This window comes from Pan paniscus, chromosome 7 (genome assembly GCF_029289425.2).
Source record: "Pan paniscus chromosome 7, NHGRI_mPanPan1-v2.0_pri, whole genome shotgun sequence".
NCBI classification, from domain to species: Eukaryota; Metazoa; Chordata; class Mammalia; order Primates; family Hominidae; genus Pan; species Pan paniscus.
Window position 1 is genome coordinate 161,903,143 of NC_073256.2, and position 16,827 is coordinate 161,919,969.

The 16,827-nt window shown below is 62.2% G+C and overlaps 2 protein-coding genes across 8 annotated transcripts; both read right to left on the minus strand.

Annotated features, from left to right (window-relative positions):
- On the minus strand, positions 1-4,884 carry SLC39A4 (solute carrier family 39 member 4). 3 transcript variants are annotated; one of them, XM_003819418.4, is made up of 12 exons: positions 4,222-4,884; positions 3,433-3,714; positions 2,850-3,042; positions 2,597-2,733; positions 2,348-2,519; positions 1,885-2,057; positions 1,581-1,718; positions 1,373-1,504; positions 1,135-1,189; positions 859-1,011; positions 381-568; positions 1-288 (listed from the first exon to the last, which is right to left on the minus strand). In XM_003819418.4, the coding sequence occupies exons 1-12, from the start codon at positions 4,417-4,419 to the stop codon at positions 160-162; spliced, it is 1,950 nt and encodes a 649-aa protein (XP_003819466.2). In that variant the 5' UTR covers positions 4,420-4,884; the 3' UTR covers positions 1-159. The 3 variants fall into 3 exon arrangements, with proteins under 3 accessions (XP_003819466.2, XP_034822814.2, XP_034822815.1); XM_034966923.3 differs by lacking the exons at positions 1,581-1,718; positions 3,433-3,714; positions 4,222-4,884 and having other exon boundaries at positions 17-288; positions 2,597-2,956; XM_034966924.3 differs by lacking the exons at positions 2,348-2,519; positions 2,597-2,733; positions 2,850-3,042; positions 3,433-3,714; positions 4,222-4,884 and adding an exon at positions 2,129-2,308 and having other exon boundaries at positions 21-288.
- A 6,366-nt stretch (positions 4,885-11,250) lies between these two features.
- Positions 11,251-16,805, minus strand: VPS28 (VPS28 subunit of ESCRT-I). 5 transcript variants are annotated; one of them, XM_055116102.2, is made up of 10 exons: positions 16,665-16,805; positions 15,085-15,468; positions 14,384-14,412; positions 14,230-14,267; positions 13,887-13,976; positions 13,150-13,255; positions 12,922-13,023; positions 12,419-12,472; positions 12,245-12,336; positions 11,251-11,556 (listed from the first exon to the last, which is right to left on the minus strand). In XM_055116102.2, the coding sequence occupies exons 2-10, from the start codon at positions 15,119-15,121 to the stop codon at positions 11,439-11,441; spliced, it is 666 nt and encodes a 221-aa protein (XP_054972077.1). In that variant the 5' UTR covers positions 15,122-15,468; positions 16,665-16,805; the 3' UTR covers positions 11,251-11,438. The 5 variants fall into 5 exon arrangements, with proteins under 5 accessions (XP_054972077.1, XP_003819469.1, XP_054972078.1 ...); XM_003819421.6 differs by having other exon boundaries at positions 15,085-15,154; positions 16,665-16,792; XM_055116103.2 differs by having other exon boundaries at positions 15,085-15,448; positions 16,665-16,749.
- Positions 16,806-16,827: the final 22 nt, after the last annotated feature.

The window sequence follows — 16,827 nt, forward strand, 5'->3', positions numbered from 1 at the left end:
ACCCTTCCCACCCAGCAAGGAGAGCACAGCCATGCTCCAAGGACAAGAGTGTCTTTACTGGAGTTGGGACTGGGGCCTCTATAGGGACTTCTGGTTTCTGGGCTGTAGGTTTGTGAGGTGTGGGATCTTAAGTCAAAGGTGGGGGACTAGGGCAGGGTATCAGAAGGTGATGTCATCCTCGTACAGGGACAGCAGCAGCAGGACGGTCCAGCCGCCCAGCAGGCCCACGTTGTGCAGCAGGAAGAGGAGCCAGGGCCGCGGGTCCCGTACTTTCAACATCGCCGGGAGCTGAGGAGCAAGTGGGCACCGGGTCAGCGCCCCTGCTCAGCTCCTCTGCTCAGCTCCCGGCCCAGAGCAGCCCCTCCCCTCGCCATCCTGACCATGTCGCAGAGTGCTACGTAGAGGAACAGGCCGGTGGCCACTGCCAGGATCCAGGCCTCGCTCTCCTCGCTGACTCCAACCGCGAGTGCCACGTAGAGACCAGCGAAGGCCGTGAGCGCGGAGGCCAGGTTCAGCAGCAGTGCTTGGCGCACGGACAGCCCCGCGTGCAGCAAGGCGGCGAAGTCCCCTGCGGGCGGGTCCACATCAACAGCTCCGCCCTCCTAGCTACATGCTCCGCCCACCTCCTTTCGGTCCCGCCCTCTTACCACCAGGCCCCGCCCACCTGTTCCCGGTCTCCCCGCCCAGCCGTCAGATCCCGCCCATCACCTTCCAGGCCCCGCCCCACCTGTTCCCGGTCTCCCCACCCAGCCAGGTGCGGCCCCGCCCATCTTCCAGGCCCCGCCCACCTGTTCCCGGTCTCCCCGCCCAGCCCCGTGCGGCCCCGCCCATCTCCTTCCAGGCCCCGCCTGCGCTCACCCAGCTCGTGTGGCAACTCGTGGCAGAACACGGCCAGCGAGGTGGCCAGCCCGGTCTTCCAGGAGGACGCGAAGGCGGCGCCCACGGCCAGCCCGTCGGCGAAGTTGTGCACGGCATCGCCCAGAGTGATCACATAGGGCAGTAGCCTCAACTCTGCGGGAGCAGAGGCCCGTGGGTTGGCGTGGCCTGTCGCCTACCGCCAAGCCTTGGGCCCCACCCGCGCTCCACACAAACCCCAGATCCCCCAGCCCTTCCGGGGTCGCCCCCTGGGCTCACCTGGGCTCAGTCTCCTGGGCTCAGGGTTCAGCAGCTCCGGGCTCTCCTCCGCCACCTGGGAGGAGCCTTGAGTAAGTCCCGCCCGGAAGTGGAGGAGGAACGCGGTGGGGCGGGGGCGGGGCCCCAGATCACCGCGGGAGGCGGAGCCGCAGGCCTGGGGTGGGGCTGGGAGTGTGGGCGTGGGAAGGGGTCGGTGGGAGGGGCTCCGCGTGGGATGGGGCATCTGGCGCCCACTCACCAGGTCTGCGCGGGAGCCCTCGTGGGGGGGCTTGGGCTGCCGGAGCTCGCTGGGTGCCAGCTGCAGGGACACACCGTGGCTGTGGCCCCCGTGGCTATGGCTGCTGTGGCCGCAGGGCCCGTCCTCCAGGTCCTGTGAGGGTAGGTGCTCAGTGTCCACCAGGCCCCCAGCACACCCACCCGCCGGGTACCTTCCCAAGAAGCCTGACCTCCGGGTCCCTGGGCAGCAGGAGATTGAAGAGGTTCTCAAACAGGAAGAAGGCGTAGAGCCCGGCCAGCATAGCCAGGAGGCACCAGGTGGGCTGTGGGCTGAGGCCCTCTTCGCTGTGTGTATGCAGCCCCAGCACCTGGGGAGTAGGGGCGCTGGGCTGGGGGGGAGGTCCCAGGGCGCCTCCCACCAAGACCCAGGGAGAGGGGTCAGGAGGTGGGGTGGGTAAGGGCCCTGGGAGGGCATGGCCTGGGAGTCCATGGTGGGGAACGGAGGGCCAGGGTCGCGGGTTTGTGGGGGCAGACCTTGGGCGTCAGATGCAGGACAGCGTCCCCAGTGAGTGCACCCACTGCCAGGCTCAGGAAGGTCTGCAGGATGTAGTGGGTGACCCCCCTGCAGCCAGTGCAGGTCAGCAGCAGGAGGCCAAAGACCGCACAGAGGCAGATGAGCAGCGTGGCCAGGGAGCCGTACAGATACCCTGGGGGCGGGTGAGGCGGCTGTGAGAGCTTTTCTTCCAGACTCAGCCCCTGCTTCCCGGGCGCTGCTCACCAGAGCTGCAGGCCGTCAGTGTGGGCCAGGCCCTCACTCAGGCTGACCCTCCTGCCTCAAAGCCCCACTCTCCTGGCGACGCCACCTTCCCCTGTGTCTGTTGTTTCTACTTCCAGCCCCTGCTCACTCTCTCCATCCCTCATCCTCGGCAGCCACTCCTTCCTTCCTACACGGGCTCCACCTCTGTGCTGCCAGCACAGTGTCGGCGTGGGCACTCACTCTCTGCCTGGCTGAGCTGGTCCTGGACGGGGGGCCTGGACTGGGAGGTGCAGGCTCCACTCAGCTGCTGTTGGAGCAGGGCAGGGCTCAGTTGGGCCCAGGCCTCCGGGGTCACCCCAGCCTGTTCCGACAGTCCATATGCAGCCATCACGTCCCTGGCACTCAGGCATACCTGCGGAGTGGCAGGACAGGCTCAGGGGCCTGAGCAGACCCCAGTGGGGCCCCATCTTACCCCAGGGCGCAGCTCACCGTGTCCCACACACTGGAGCTGTTGTTGGAGCTGATGAGGGGCACAGGGTCCTGGCTGCTGGCTCCCCTGTGCCGATGACTGTCGTCGCTGTGGGCCTCCCTGCCCACCCCCAGGCGCTGCATCAAGGCTGACAGCTCTGGCAGGGAGAAGAGTTGGCACCGCGAGTCTGTGTGGGCTCCGGCCCTGCCCCCCAGGGACATGGAGGCTGGGGACTCGGGGGTGCGCCCCTCCACAGCCCAGCCCAGGCCTCACCGGCCAGCGTCATAGGGACCTCGCTGCTGTGCTGCTGGAACACAAAGTCCACGAAGTACTGAGGGCTCGGCAAGGCGTGGAAGCAAGACCCGCTCCTGACATGGTCCAGCAGGGCAGCCAGGACGCCGCCAGCACTGCCCGGAGCCCCCGCCCCCACTGCCTCCTCCAGCAGCTGAGGGATATCTACGCAGGCCTGGGGAAGAGGGGGCCTCCGCCTCAGCCTTTGGTGTGACCTTCTGCCATCCACCCCGCTGCCCCTGGATGCATCTCCCACCCCAACTACAGGATCTGCCCCCACCAGCCCCGCCCCTCCCTGGAGCCACAGCCCTCCCTGCCGGGCCCAGCTGCTTCAGGCTCCCACTCAGGCCTCTGGGTTCCTCCCTCATGAGGTCCCTCCCGGGGCTCCTACAGGCTCCCAACTGCCCAGTAGTGAGCCCCACGTTGTGAATCCCCAGCCGCAGGCCGACTCCTGGGCGTCTCCCCAGGCCCCCAGGCTCCCTGAAGGCTTTGCAGCCAGGCCGGGTCCCGTGGGCCATGGGGCCCTCCTCACCCACTCCCCTGGTCTGCCTGGACTCTCCCTCACCGTCTTGGGGGTCTGGCCGGCAGCCCGGGCCTGCATCCTCTGCAGCAGCCAGCTCAGGCCCGGGGTCAGGGCCTTGGGGCTCCCGAGCAGGGCCAGGAGGTGGTCTGCATGAGAGGCCCAGAGGCCAGCCCGAGCGTCCTCACAGGTGCCCTCGGGGTTGCTGAGGTACAGGACGGCGGCGGCACTGAGGCGAGCGATGTACCTGGCCTCTAGGACCGGGCCCGGGGGCAGCCCTGACCCCTCAGGCTCGCCCAGGCCCAGGGCGTCCTCCACAGACAGGCACTGTGGGCAGAGACAAGTGAGCAGGGGCGCTGGGCCCACCAGGGAGGGGAGAGGCAGGCCTGGCCAAAGGGCTTCCCTGAGGGCCTGTTTCCCTCTCAAGTCCAACAACGTCCACCATCCTCTCTCAACCCCTTGCGCCCTTCCGTCTCCCCAGGCCCCTGTTCTGCTTCCCCAACTACAGGGGTGCACGCAGAGGGGTCCCCAACAGTGGTCCCCCATCCCCAGGGGACTCCCCTGGAGCCACTGCCAATTTGATGGCAGAGGGCCGGCAGGGGGAGTTGGCCCTGGGGTCCTGGGGAGAAGAGGGACTGTGTCCCTGGAAAGGCCTGTCTGCCCTCATGAGCAGGAGGGTGGGCTCTGGCCTGTGGGGAGGGTCAGGGTGCCCAGGTACTGCCACTAGCCTCCTCCGCCTCCTGGAGTTTGCCCAGGGCCCTTTGCTGCCGGCTGGCAGGGCGGAGCTGGCGGGAAGAGGCCAGGGCTGGGGGACCCGTCGGGTGGGGCTGTTACCTTTCCACACGGCCCGTTGGCGCAGTGCACACGGTCCGCCAGCGTATTTAACAGGCCGTCCAGAGCCTCTTGATCCAGAGCGCCCTGGCCAGAGGTGAGCAGGCTCAGCAGACCAGCAGGCGGGGACGCCGTCGCCGTCGCTGTCACCACCAGCACAGCCAGAAGCAGCCCCAGCTCCAGCGAGACCAGGGACGCCATACTCAGCTCCCAGCGTGCTCAGTGGGTGTTGCTGTGGCCAAGGCCCAGTGCTTCTGGGCTGGCTGAGGGCGGCTTTGCTGGGGTTGTCCAGGGCCAGACTGGGGCTGGGCTAGGACCCGCCCGGGCTGCATGAGGACCTCTCCCAGGTATTCCTGCAGAGCTCTGTGATTGGCTGCTGGAGATGCCTGGGTTAACCATTCCAGCGGCAGATCCTCCCCAACAGCCTGGAGCCACTGCCTGTGGGGGTCGAGGGCTGGGCCCCTTCCCCTGGACAGGCAGCCTCGGTGGTCTTTTTTTTTTTGAGTTGGAGTTTTGCTCTTGCTGCCCAGGCTGGAGTGCAATGGCGTGATCTTGGCTCACCGCAACCTCCGCCTCCCGGGTTCAAGTGCTTCTCCTGCCTCAGCCTCCCGAGTAGCTGGGATTACAGGCAGCGCCACCACGCCCGGTTACTTTTGTATTTTTAGTAGAACAGTGTTTCTCCATGTTGGTCAGGCTGGTCTTGAACTCCCAACCTCAGGTGATTCGCCCGCCTTGGCCTCCCAAAGTGCTGGGATTACCGGCGTGGCTCACCACGCCAGGCCAGCCTGGATGGGCTTCTGTCCTCTGCCTGCTGCCCCCCAAGCTGTGGGGCAGGGCTGGGGTGTCCCCTTCTGGCTGTCCATCTGGGGGCTGCCTCCAAGCTGGGGGACACAGGGCAGAGGTGCACAGATGCCCCCAGAGCCTGAGAGCTCCCAGGTCCCTGCCTCTGCCCCTCCCAACAGAGGCTGCCCAGACACCCTCAGTGACCCTTGCTGGGGGTGGGGACATGGACCTCCCTCCTCCTGGGTCCTTGGCTGTGGTCCCTGTTGGGAACTGCGATGGAATCAAAGAAACTGAAAAGGTGCCTGCTGCATCATGCTACCTTAGGCCGGAGACAGCCCCAGGAAGCTCCAACACAGACAAACAGGAAGACGGAGCTGGGCCCTGGCAGCCACCTGGCCGAGCTTGGGTCAGGATAAGATTGGGGCAAGACCCCAGCTCTAGCCCCGGGGGCAGGGAGGCTGTGGCTCCCAGCCCTGCCCTCTCTGTGGGCTCCCTCTCTGGCCTTTGAGCCTAGAGGCCTTATCTCTACCGTGGTGGTGATGGCAGGAAGTCTGGGGGAAGGGGAAGGCAGATCTCAGGGCAGCTTTGCCTTCTGAAGGGGGAGTCCAGATGCCACCTCCCGCCCGGTCCAGCCAGCCTGACCCTGAGCGTTGTGGGTGGGGCTGGGGTGGGGAGCTGGGTGCCTGAGGCCCAAGGACTCTGTCCCGCCATACACAGGGTGGGACGGGGCAGGGCAGGCATTGAGCCCAGTGTCCTGGGGTCAGGGTGCTTCCCCTGCCGGCCTCACCCCACCAAGCGGATCTCATGGTGCTCCTCTGGCTGGGCCCACCTGCAGTGGTATCCTTCTGGGGGCCCTTAGGGGAGCCTGCCGGGGGTGCAGAGCCTGCCGGGGGTGCAGAGCCTGCCGGGGGTGCAGAGCCTGCTGGGGGTGCAGATGATTTCTGGGTCCCAGGACCATGAGGGGGCCGCTCTACACACAGCCTGAAGATGCTGCGGACCCAAACTGGCCCTTTCCCTCCCACACCACCCCAGGACCAATGGGCTGGCTGGAGGCCACCCATGCTAAAATAGGCTCAAGGGCCTATTTTAGCTTCTGGGCAAAGGTCTTGGCCTGGGCCTGACTCTGTGGCCTTCCTGAGCTGCCTCCCCAGTAGGCCTCAGTGCTGGGCTACAGGCCTCCTCCATTCCCTCCATTCATGTGACCCCACCCCTCCCAGCAGAAACTCTCTTCCGTAGCCCAGGAGCAGCTGTTGAGGGTTTCACCTGCCCATGCCCCAGCCTAAGGCCGGCTTCCCCAGAGCAGACGGGTTACACTCTCCTGCCCCTCAGGCCCACTCTGTCATCCAACAAGCTCACTGCAACTGGCCCATCTTAAAAACAACACTGGCTGGTCACACTGGCTCACGCCTGTAATCCCAGCACTTTGGGAGGCCGGGGCGGGTGGATCACTTAAAGTCAGGAGTTTAAGACCAGCCTGGGCAACATGGTGAAACCCGAGCTCTACTAAAAACACAAAAACAAATTAAGGCACCCTGAGTGGTGGTGGGTGCCTGTAGTCCCAGCGACTCGGGAGGCTGAGGCAGAATTGCTTGAGCCCAGGAGGTGGAGGCTGCAGTGAGCCACGATCGCATCACGCACTCCAGCCCGGGCAACTTGGCAAGACCCTGACTCTAAAAAGAAAAAAACAAAAAAAAAATAAGCCCATGTTCAATAGCAGCACTATTCAAAAGATGGAAGCAACTCAAGTATCCAAACGCGCATGAGTGAACACATCGTGGTTCATCCACAGTGGAACACGATTCAGCCAGAAAAAGGAAGGAAACCGGCCTGCACCGTGACTTGGATGCACCTGGAGGAGACTGTGATGAACGAAAGCAGCCAGACGCAAAAGGGCAAGGACAGTGTGATCTGACTGATGTGAGGACCCCAGCCAGTCAAATTCATGGAGACAGAAAGTAAAAGGGTTTTGGGAGGCCGAGGCGGGCAGATCACCTGAGGTCAGGACTTCGAGACCAGCCTAGCCAACATGGTGAAACCCCATCTCTACTAAAAAATACAAAAATTAGCCAGGCATGGTGGCGGGGTCCCAGCTGCTCAGAAGTCTGAGGCGGGAGAATTGCTTGAACCCCGGAGGCAGAGGTTGCAGTGAGCTGAGATCACGCCATTGCACTCTAGCCTAGGCGACAGAGCTAGACTCTGTCTCAAAAATAGTAATAACAAAAAATTTTAAAATAAATAAAAAAAATACAGGCCGGGCACAGTGGCTCATACCTCTAATCCCAGTACTTTGGGAGGCCAAGGCGGGCGGATCACCTGAGGTTGGGAGTATAAGACCAGCCTGGCCAACATGGTGAAAACCTGTCTGCTAAAAGACACAAAACTTAGCTGGGCATACTGGCAGGAGCCTGTAATCCCAGCTACTCAGGAGGCGAAGGCGGGAGAACTGCTTGAACCCGGAAGGCAGAGGTTGCAGTGAGCCGAGATCACACCATAGCATTCCAGCCTGGGCAATAGAACGAGACTGTCTAAAAAAAAAAACCAAAAAATTAAATAAGTTAAAAAAATACATGCCTGGCACCCAGTGGCTCATGCCTGTAATCCTAGTACTTTGTAAGGCCAAGGCAGGCGGATCACCTGAGGTCGGGAGTTCCAGACCAGCCTGACCAACATGGAGAAACCCCATCTTTACTAAAAATACAAAATTAGCCAGCAGGGCGCGGTGGCTTATGCCTGTAATCCCAGCACTTTGGGAGGCTGAGGCGGGCGGATCACGAGGTCAGGAGTTTGAGACCATCCTGGCTAACACGGTGAAACCCCGTCTCTACTAAAAATAAAAATAATTAGCCGGGCGTGGTGGCAGGCACCTGTAGTCCCAGCTACTCGGGAGGCTGTGGCAGGAGAATGACATGAACCTGGGAGGCGAAGCTTGCAGTGAGCCGAGATTGCACCACTGCACTCCAGCCTGGCCAACAGAGCAAGACTCCGTCTCAAAAAAAAAAAAAAAAATACAAAATTAGCCGGGCGTGGTGGCACATGCCTGTAATCCCAGCTACTCAGGAGGCTGAGGCAGGCGACTCTTGAACCTGGGAGGCGGAGCTTGCAGTGAGCCGAGATTGCACCGCTGCACTCCAGCCTGGGCGACAGAACGAGACTCCATCTCAAAAAAAAAAAAAAAAAAATTAGCCAGGCATGGTGGCACATGCCTGTAATCCCACCTATTCAGGAGGCTGAGGCAGGCGACTCTTGAACCTGGCAGGTGGAGGTTGCAGTGAGCTGAGATCGCGCCATTGCACTCCAGCCTGGACAACAAGAGCGAAACTCCGACTCAAACAAACAACAAAATACAAAACTTAAGCCGGGCTGGCGGCATACCCCTGTAGTCCCAGCTACTCGGGAGGCTGAGGCAGGAGAATCACTTGAACCTGGGAGGTTGAGGCTGCAGTGAGCTGAGATCGTGCCACTGCACTCCAGCCTGGGCGACAGAGCCAAACTCTCTCTCAAAAAAAAAAAAGAGAAAGAAAAGAAAGAAGGGTGACTGCCAGGGCTGGGGAGGGGAGAATGTGTGTGAGTGTTTAATGGGGATGGAGCTTTACTTTGTTTGGATGGAAAAGTTCTGGAGGTAGACGGTGGTGAGGTTGTACAATAATGTAAATACACTTAATGCCCCTGAACTGTGTACTTAAAATCAGTTAAAATGGCAAAATTTGCTATATTTTATCACAGTAAAAAAAAATAAAATAGGCCGGGCACGGTGGTTCACGCCTGTAATCCCAGCATTTTGGGAGGCTGAGGCGGGCGAATCACCTGAGGTCAGGATTTGAGACTAGGGTGGCTAACATGGTGGAACCCCGTGTCTACTAAAGATACAAAAACTAGCTGGCCGGGCGCGGTGGCTCACGCCTGTAATCCCAGTACTTTGGGAGGCAGAGGCCGGCGGATCACGAGGTCAGGAGATCCAGACCATCCTGGCTAACACGGTGAAACCCTGTCTCTACTAAAAATACAAAAAATTAGCTGGGCATGGTGGCGGGTGCCTGTAGTCCCAGCTACTTGGGAGGCTGAGGCAGGAGAATGGCATGAACCCGGGAGGCAGGGCTTGCAGTGAGCAGGGATGGTGCCACTGCACTCCAGCCTGGGTGGCAGAGAGAGACTCTGTCTCAAAAAAAAAAAAAAAATTGGCTGGGCATGGTGTCTCCCGCCTGTAGTCCCAGCTACTTGGGAGGCTGAGGCAAGAGAATTGCTTGAACCCGGGAGGCGGAGATTGCAGTGAGCCGAGATCATGCCATTGTACTCTAGCCTGGGCGAAAGAGGGAGACTCCATCTCAAATAAAAAATTTAAAATTAAAATTTAAAAAAAAACAAAAAAACAGGCCGTGTGCGGTGGTTCACACCTGTAATCCCAATACTTTGGGACGCCAATGTGGCAGATCACCTGAGGTCAGGAGTTGGAGACCAGCCTGACCAACATGGAGAAACCCTGTTTTTACTAAAAATACACAATTAGCTGGGCATGGTGGCAACACCTGTAATCCCAGCTACTCAGGAAGGTAAGGCAGGAGAATTGCTTGAACCCTGGAGGCAGAGGTTGCAGTGAGCTGAGATCACACCATTGCACTCTAGCCTAGGTGACAGAGTGAGAGTCCGTCTCAAAAAAAAAAACAAAAATTAAATAAAAAAAAATACATGCCTGGCACCCAGTGGCTCACACCTGTAATCCCAGTACTTTGGGAGGCCAAGGCAGGCGGATCACCTGAGGTTGGGAGTTGGAGACCAGCCTGACCAAACATGGAGAAACCCGATCTCTACTAAAAATACAAAATTAGCCAGGAATGGTGGCGTGCCCCTGTAGTCCCAGCTACTCAGAAGGCTGAGACAGGAGAATCACTTGAACCCGGGAGGTGGAGGTCGCAGTGAGCCGAGATCGCACCATTGCACTTCACCCTGGGCGAGAGAGAGCGACTCCTTCTCAAAAAAAAAAAAAAGATCAAAATGACCCTCCCTGGTCACCTGCCCCCCTTGACACACACACGTTTCTGGGTGCTGGTCCTCCCTCGAAGCACCCCGTACCCACATGTGCCTGTCAAGGACATCGAGCCCCAGGGCCCGACCCGACGGTGCCCTTCCTCAACTCCCTTGGGTGTCCTGGATCCTGCTGTCCTGGGGGCTCTTCTCTGGCTCCTTGGTCAGTCTCTTCCCACTTCCCACAGCAGTGCCCCTGGCCAGTCCTCCGGCTTCTTGGTGGGATTCAGCCTCCCTCTCCAGCCACTGACATCGTCATCCTGCTTGACGGCCCCCCTTGGCTGTCTGAGAGGCAGCCCCCACTCAGCCTGTGCACAGAGCCCACCTGCCTCCATGATGTCCCAAGCCCCCACGGAAATCCAAGCGACTTGATTTTCACTATCTGCCTTTCTCTACACACCTCATTCCACCGGCTCTAGATGCCACAGATGTCAAGAGGTTCTGGCATTCCCAGTCGCTAAGATGGAAAAATTCTACAATGACACCCTGGCACGTCCCTTGTCCTGATGGCATAGTTGCTAAGATGTGAAGCACGCGGCTCTTGGAACCCAGAGGTGTGGTGTGTGGTCTGCTGCTTTTCCCTGGGGGCAGCAGCAGGTGTGCAGCACACGCTGTGGAATGGACGGCGTCCACCACCCGCTGCCTCCCCACCAGGCCCGGCCTTGACTGTTGGGCTTTGCCCAGGGGCTTGGGGAGAGGCCCTGGTGGTGGGCATGACAAACTCCCACCCAATGAGTAATTGGCTGGAGCTGCAGATAAGTCAGGAGTCCTGGGCCAGGGTGCAGTCATCCGAGTGGAGAGGTGGGTGTGGAGCAGCTGACAGCATGAAGTGCACCCCGCCTCTGAGCCCAGCCTGGCCTGGTGTGCTGGGACCTGACCGCACTCAGACGACCTGGTGCTGCCCTGGGTTTCGGTGAGGCGTGGGGAGGGGTGGCAGGCAGCCTCCCCTGTGGCCAGAGTCAAGCCATGCCTGGCCCAGGTGGTGGACCTGTTCTCCAGGCCTCGGGGCTATGGAAACGCTCCTGCCTCCCATTATGTGCCCAGGCAGAGCCCACCAGGGAAGCGCCGTCACTGAGTGATGCAGGCCATGAGGGATGCAGTGGCAGGGACAGAGCCAGGGCCGGGCCACCACACAGGTCGGAGGAGGGTAGGCGAGAGGGGCTCTATGCTGAGAGTCCCAGGAGGGTGGAGAGAATACACAGGGCAGGCCTGGGGGAGCCACCCAAGCAGGAAGGTCGGAGAGCATCTTTATTGTGGGGAGGGACCCGGCCCCCAAAGTTCTGACACCAAAGACAGACACCAGACAGGCAGCTGCAGACAGTGAGTTGTGTGGATGACCAGGGCCTGTGTGGCGGACAGGGGACCAGGAGCCATCGCCTCAGACTCTGCCCTTCTGTGCAAGGGCTGGCGCCCCGGGCTCAGGCATGCAGGAAGCGGTTGAAGGCGTTGTAGGCTGACTCCAGGTCGAACAGCATCTGACGCACCTGTGAGTCGTCCAGCTCATCTGACGCCGACATGCCGCTCAGGGTCTGCAGCCTGGGAGTGCAGCACAGGGCATGTGGGGGCAGGCAGGGTCTCAGGGGCACTGCGGGGCTCCGCCTAGCTGGGAGGGCCTCAGGGGCACTGCGGGGCTCCGCCTGGCTGGGAGGGCCTCCGGGGCACTGCGGGGGCTCCGCCTGGCTGGGAGGGCCTCCGGGGCACTGCGGGGGCTCCGCCTGGCTGGGAGGGCCTCAGGGGCACTGCGGGGGCTCCGCCTGGCTGGGAGGGCCTCAGGGGCACTGCGGGGGCTCCGCCTGGCTGGGAGGGCCTCAGGGGCACTGCGGGGGCTCCGCCTGGCTGGGAGGGCCTCAGGGGCACTGTGGGGCTCCGCCTGGCTGGGAGGGCCTCAGGGGCACTGTGGGGGCTCCGCCTGGCTGGGAGGGCCTCAGGGGCACTGCGGGGCTCCGCCTGGCTGGGAGGGCCTCAGGGGCACTGCCTGGCTGGGAGGGCCTCAGGGGCACTGTGGGGGCTCCGCCTGGCTGGGAGGGCCTCAGGGGCACTGCGGGGCTCCGCCTGGCTGGGAGGGTCTCAGGGGCACTGCGGGGCCGCCTGGCTGGGAGGGCCTCAGGGGCACTGCGGGGCTCCGCCTGGCTGGGAGGGCCTCAGGGGCACTGCGGGGCTCTGCCTGGCTGGGAGGGTCTCAGGGGCACTGTGGGGGCTCTGCCTGGCTGGGAGGGACACCCACCACTGGCTGACCGTCTGGCGGCCCTCGAAGTCGGGTGGGAGGTGGCTCATGCGGTGCATGGTCTCCATCAGCTCTCGCAGGTCGGGCTGGATCTGGGACACACACAGCGGCTGGGACCCCGATGCCGGCTCCATCCCCTCCTGCCTAGGCCCCCTGCCAGCCCAATGCCCGCACCTCATCCATGGCGCGGATCTCCAGGCGCAGCTTGTCCATGACCGTGATGAAGAGCTGGGGGCGGGTGTGCACATGAGGCTCGCGTGTCCAGGGGTGCGGGAGGCCCCACGGCTCACGGGCCCCAACCCCTCCTCAGCCATAGCTGTCACTTGGGCCTCCTCACTGCACTCTGTTCCCAAACCCTGCAGGCCTCCTGGGTGAACGAGGTCCTGGCTGCCCAGACAGCTGTGTGGGAACTGAAGGGTGGGCCCACACCCACACTCTCTCCCGAGGCCAGGACTCCGCCAGAACGCACCCTGTGCTCATCCCCCCGACAGGAGTCCAGGTGGCCTGGGGGCGTCCCCGCATGCTGCCCACCCCTCATTCCTAGTTAAAGGGGTTCCCTTCTGCCCAGCAAGTCAGAGTGCTGCTCAGCTCTGGAGGCCCAGGACCCTACGCTCGTGCCCAGCTGCAGCAGGCAGCCTCGGCCCTCCTAACCACGTGCCCTGGGGGCTGGGGCGCACCGAGACCACGTCTGCGATGCAGCGGTTGAGGTTGCCCTTGTCGTCCTTGATGGTGATGGGCCGGTCCTCCTTGATCCGCTCCATGGCCAGCGGGCAGTCCAGCTGTGGGGGGTGACATGGGTGCTGGGGCTCTCAGGACAGCAAGCCCCAGGTGGCCAGAGCCCTCTGGCACCCCATACCCATGCCTGACAGTCCCGCCCCATGGGGGTGGAAGGACCAGGCACTCACGCGGAACTTGCGGCAGAATTCGTCAATAGAGCTGATTTCTGAGCCCTGGACCTGCCTGAAGGCAGCTTTGTATTGGACCAGGAGTCGGGAGCAGGCTGCAGTGTACCTAGGGAGAAGTCAGCTGCTGCCCAAGCATGGGACCAGCCCCACCCAGCTCATCCTACCCCCTCGGCTGGTCCAGAGGCAGAGCAGCTTCCAGAGAGGACCAGGCGACAGGCAAAGGCAGGCCGAGCAAGGAGGAGGGGCTGCTAGTAGCTTTTGGGGGTGAGACCCTGAGCACGTAGTGGGGCTTGTAGCTCAGCTCCAGGTGGAGGCCCCGGCCCCCAACCCCTGCCCACCCTCTGAACCACAGCGACCAGCCCTCTGTTGTGATGGCCGCATCCACAGCTCATGGTCCTGTGGGGTGGCCTGTGACGGTCTTGTCACTTCATTGAACAAAGCCCCCCCAAAAGATCCTGGGACATCCCCAAGCCTCTCGACCGTTTTTTAAGGTTGCCTGTGCTGGGGGATGAGGGTGGGGGAGTGGGCCGGATGACACCCCAGGAGCTGCGCCTCTGCCCGCCTCCCTCACCAGCCCCCAGGACTTCCCTGGCTGAGACCCAGGGGCACCCTCCTCACGCTGGGTGGGCCCCACACAAGTGGGTGCCTCCCAGCCTGACAGACACCTGCTCTTGCTGCCTATGGAGCACCCGAGCCCCCCAGGGCAGGAACAGACCTCCCAGGACGTGGGCTCTTACTCGCTGGGGGAGACACAGTCCTTGATGTAGGCCTTCTCCAGGGCTTGCATTGTCTTCACCACCGCAAACAGCTCTGCCATGTTGTCGTACCTGAGGACACACCTGTCTATCGGGCCAGGCCCCGGGGTGCCAAGCCTAGAGCCCAGAGTGCTACCCCCTGCCCGGAGGTGCCACTGCGGGCGCTCTGCCCACCTCTCGCTCCATCCTGGAGTGCCTCAGGAACAGTTCCCCAGACTGACCCTGCGTCCTCCCACCCCTCAGTTTGGGGTGGGTCTGGAGGGGCTGCCCCAGGGCAGCCAGATGCGCATGGGTGTGTTGGGACAGCCTGGGCGCCTGGACTTACTTCTCCCTCTCCCGGGCGTTCTTGTACAACTTCACTTCCTGCCGGAGAGAGCGGGCTCTGTGGGCCAGTGCCAACAGGGGCTGCAGGACCCTGGTGAGGCCACACAGGCATTTGCTGTTGGCCAATGCCGGCCGGGTGGGCACCCACCACTCACCTCATACAGCTCCGGCTTGTTCCCAGGGGCTGCAAGAGAAGGCAGAGAGCTGGCAGGCTGGCCCCAAAGGGAACCCAAGGGCAGACTCCAGTCCCAGCCTCCATTTCAGTTCCTCCCTGAGGCCTCCCAGGCTGGGTCCCAAAGAGCCTAGAGGGAGCTGGAGCACAGAGGTTCCAACCTCATCCCTATCAGTGTGTGGGGGGGACCTGATGATAACACCTCTGAGAAGCCGGGGGCCGCATGACAGGCCCAGCTCCCCAGCTCCACTGCGGCTCCCCAGCTCCACTGCGGCTCCCCGGGGGACCGCATGACAGGCCCAGCTCCCCAGCTCCACCATGGCTCCCTGGCGGAGTCACCTGCACAACAGTGGCCACGCCCTGCTCGTGGCTCATGATGCAGTGCCAACAAGGCTCACCACACACAGCCTCTCCCCTGGGATTGGTGACACAGGGTGCCCAGGACCCCCACCGTTCTGGCCATACCGAAGCTCATCATCTCTGCCCAGCAGGACCAAGCCGGTTCTGTCTGGAGGTTTCTGAGCCCTCAGTGCTCCTGCGATGAACTATTTAGCCCCTGGCCACCCCCAAGGCTGTATGAGAGCAGGGTCAGATACCTCCCCACCCCCGATCCCCAATACCCAATACTGCCCGTCAGCCCCTGCAGAACGGGCTGAAAGCCTGCGCCCTTCCAGCCACACTCACCTCCTATGCCCGGAGTGGCTGGGATCCCATGAAACATCCTCTAGGCTCTGGGGGGACACAGCACTGAGACCTGGGGAGCAGAGCCAGGGCCGACTCAAAGATGGCCCCTAAGCCAGGCACGGTGGCTCACACCTGTAATCCCAGCACTTTGGGAGGCCGAGGTGAGCGGATCACCTGAGGTCAGGAGTTTGAGACCAGCCTGGCCAACATGGTGAAACCCTGTCTCTACTAAAAATACAAAATTAGCCGGACGTCGTGGCATGGGGCTGTAATCCCAGATACTCAGGAGGCTGAGGCAGGAGAATCGCTTGAACCCAGGAGGTGAAGGTTTCAATGAGCCAAGACTGAGCCACTGCACTCCAGCCTGGGAGACAGAGCAAAACCCTGTCTCAAAACAAACAAACGAACAACAAAAAAACCGACAAAAAAAGACAGCCCGTAAGTGCCAGGTCCTGGACACCCAGGGCTCCATGAAGAGCTCTCCTAAGCTCAATAATGGTGAACACACAGGGTGCTATAGGGGCTGCCAGAAAAAGTGAGGTACTATGGACACTCAGGAGAGCGGGGCGGGGGCTGTAGTGGAGTGTGGTTCAAGCTGGAGGTTGAGGGAGGTTATGAGGGAGGCAGGCAGCTGTTTGATGGCCCACGAGGAGAGTTTGGGGCACAGGAAACAACACACTTAACAGCCCGCCTTTAAGTAGGCATGAACTTGGAGGAACTAACAAGCTGAAGGTGCAGCTTCTCGAAAGAGGGGGTCCTAGGGAATGAAGATGGAGAGGTGCCCCTAGTTGGGCAGCGAGCTGTGGAGAAACAATGGGAGCGGAGCCCGTGGGAGGGTCCTGCCTAGCACGGAAGCTGGGCCAGCTCCAGACGTTCTCTCTTTGAAAGTGGAGCCGTCAGATCCGCCGAGGGATTTGAGATAGGATTAAAATAAAGGAGTTACGAACGACACCCCTGTTTTTGGCCCAATGGGCCGGACAGTAAGATAAACTCAGACGGAGAAGGGAGGAGGAGCGGGCCTGGCGGGCAGGCGCAGGAAGCTCTCGGTGGAGAGGCCCGGGAGAGCAGCGCTGAGCCGGCTAACTGGGAGTGGACGGTGCTACCGGGGACGGGAGAAGAGCAGAAGTGAGGGAAGGCTGCCCGCGCCGAAGCCCTGGGGCGCCCCAGCCGAGGAAGAGCCGGGAAAGGGCGTCGCCGCTCATGTAGGTAGGGAACGTCTGGGTCAAGCTCTCCGAGGGTCGAGGCCATTGCGAGCCGCGGGGTGGGGACCGAGGCTGCTCGGCAGCCGTCACGGAGCCGCCAGGCAGGAGAGCGCCGAGGAGCCAACCGCCCCAACCACGCAGGAGCTTCTGCCTAACAGCGAAAGCGGACGTTCTGCGGCCACAAGCAAATGTGCAAAACAACCTCGCAGAGTGGACAACGAGCAAGGAAAGCCAGTTTCTAGAACATGCCAACAACGTGACTTTTGCGGCGCTCAGCCGAAGCTGTGCCGGGGCCTAGGCGCGCCCGGAGGGTGCCAGGCCCTGAGTCGCCTCTCCCCACTCTGCCCCTTCCCCGCCCACCGGCCGGGCCCCGGGTACCTGGACGGCTCGCGGTCGGGAAGATGGCGCCGGGGGCGGGGTGCGCTCGGTCAGCGACTCGGCATTCGCCCCTCATGTCTGCGCCTGCGCGCGTCAGGGCGACCCCCGCCCCCCACCTCCGTCCCCATCGGCAGCTCGGCGCTCAGCCCTCACGCCTGCGCCC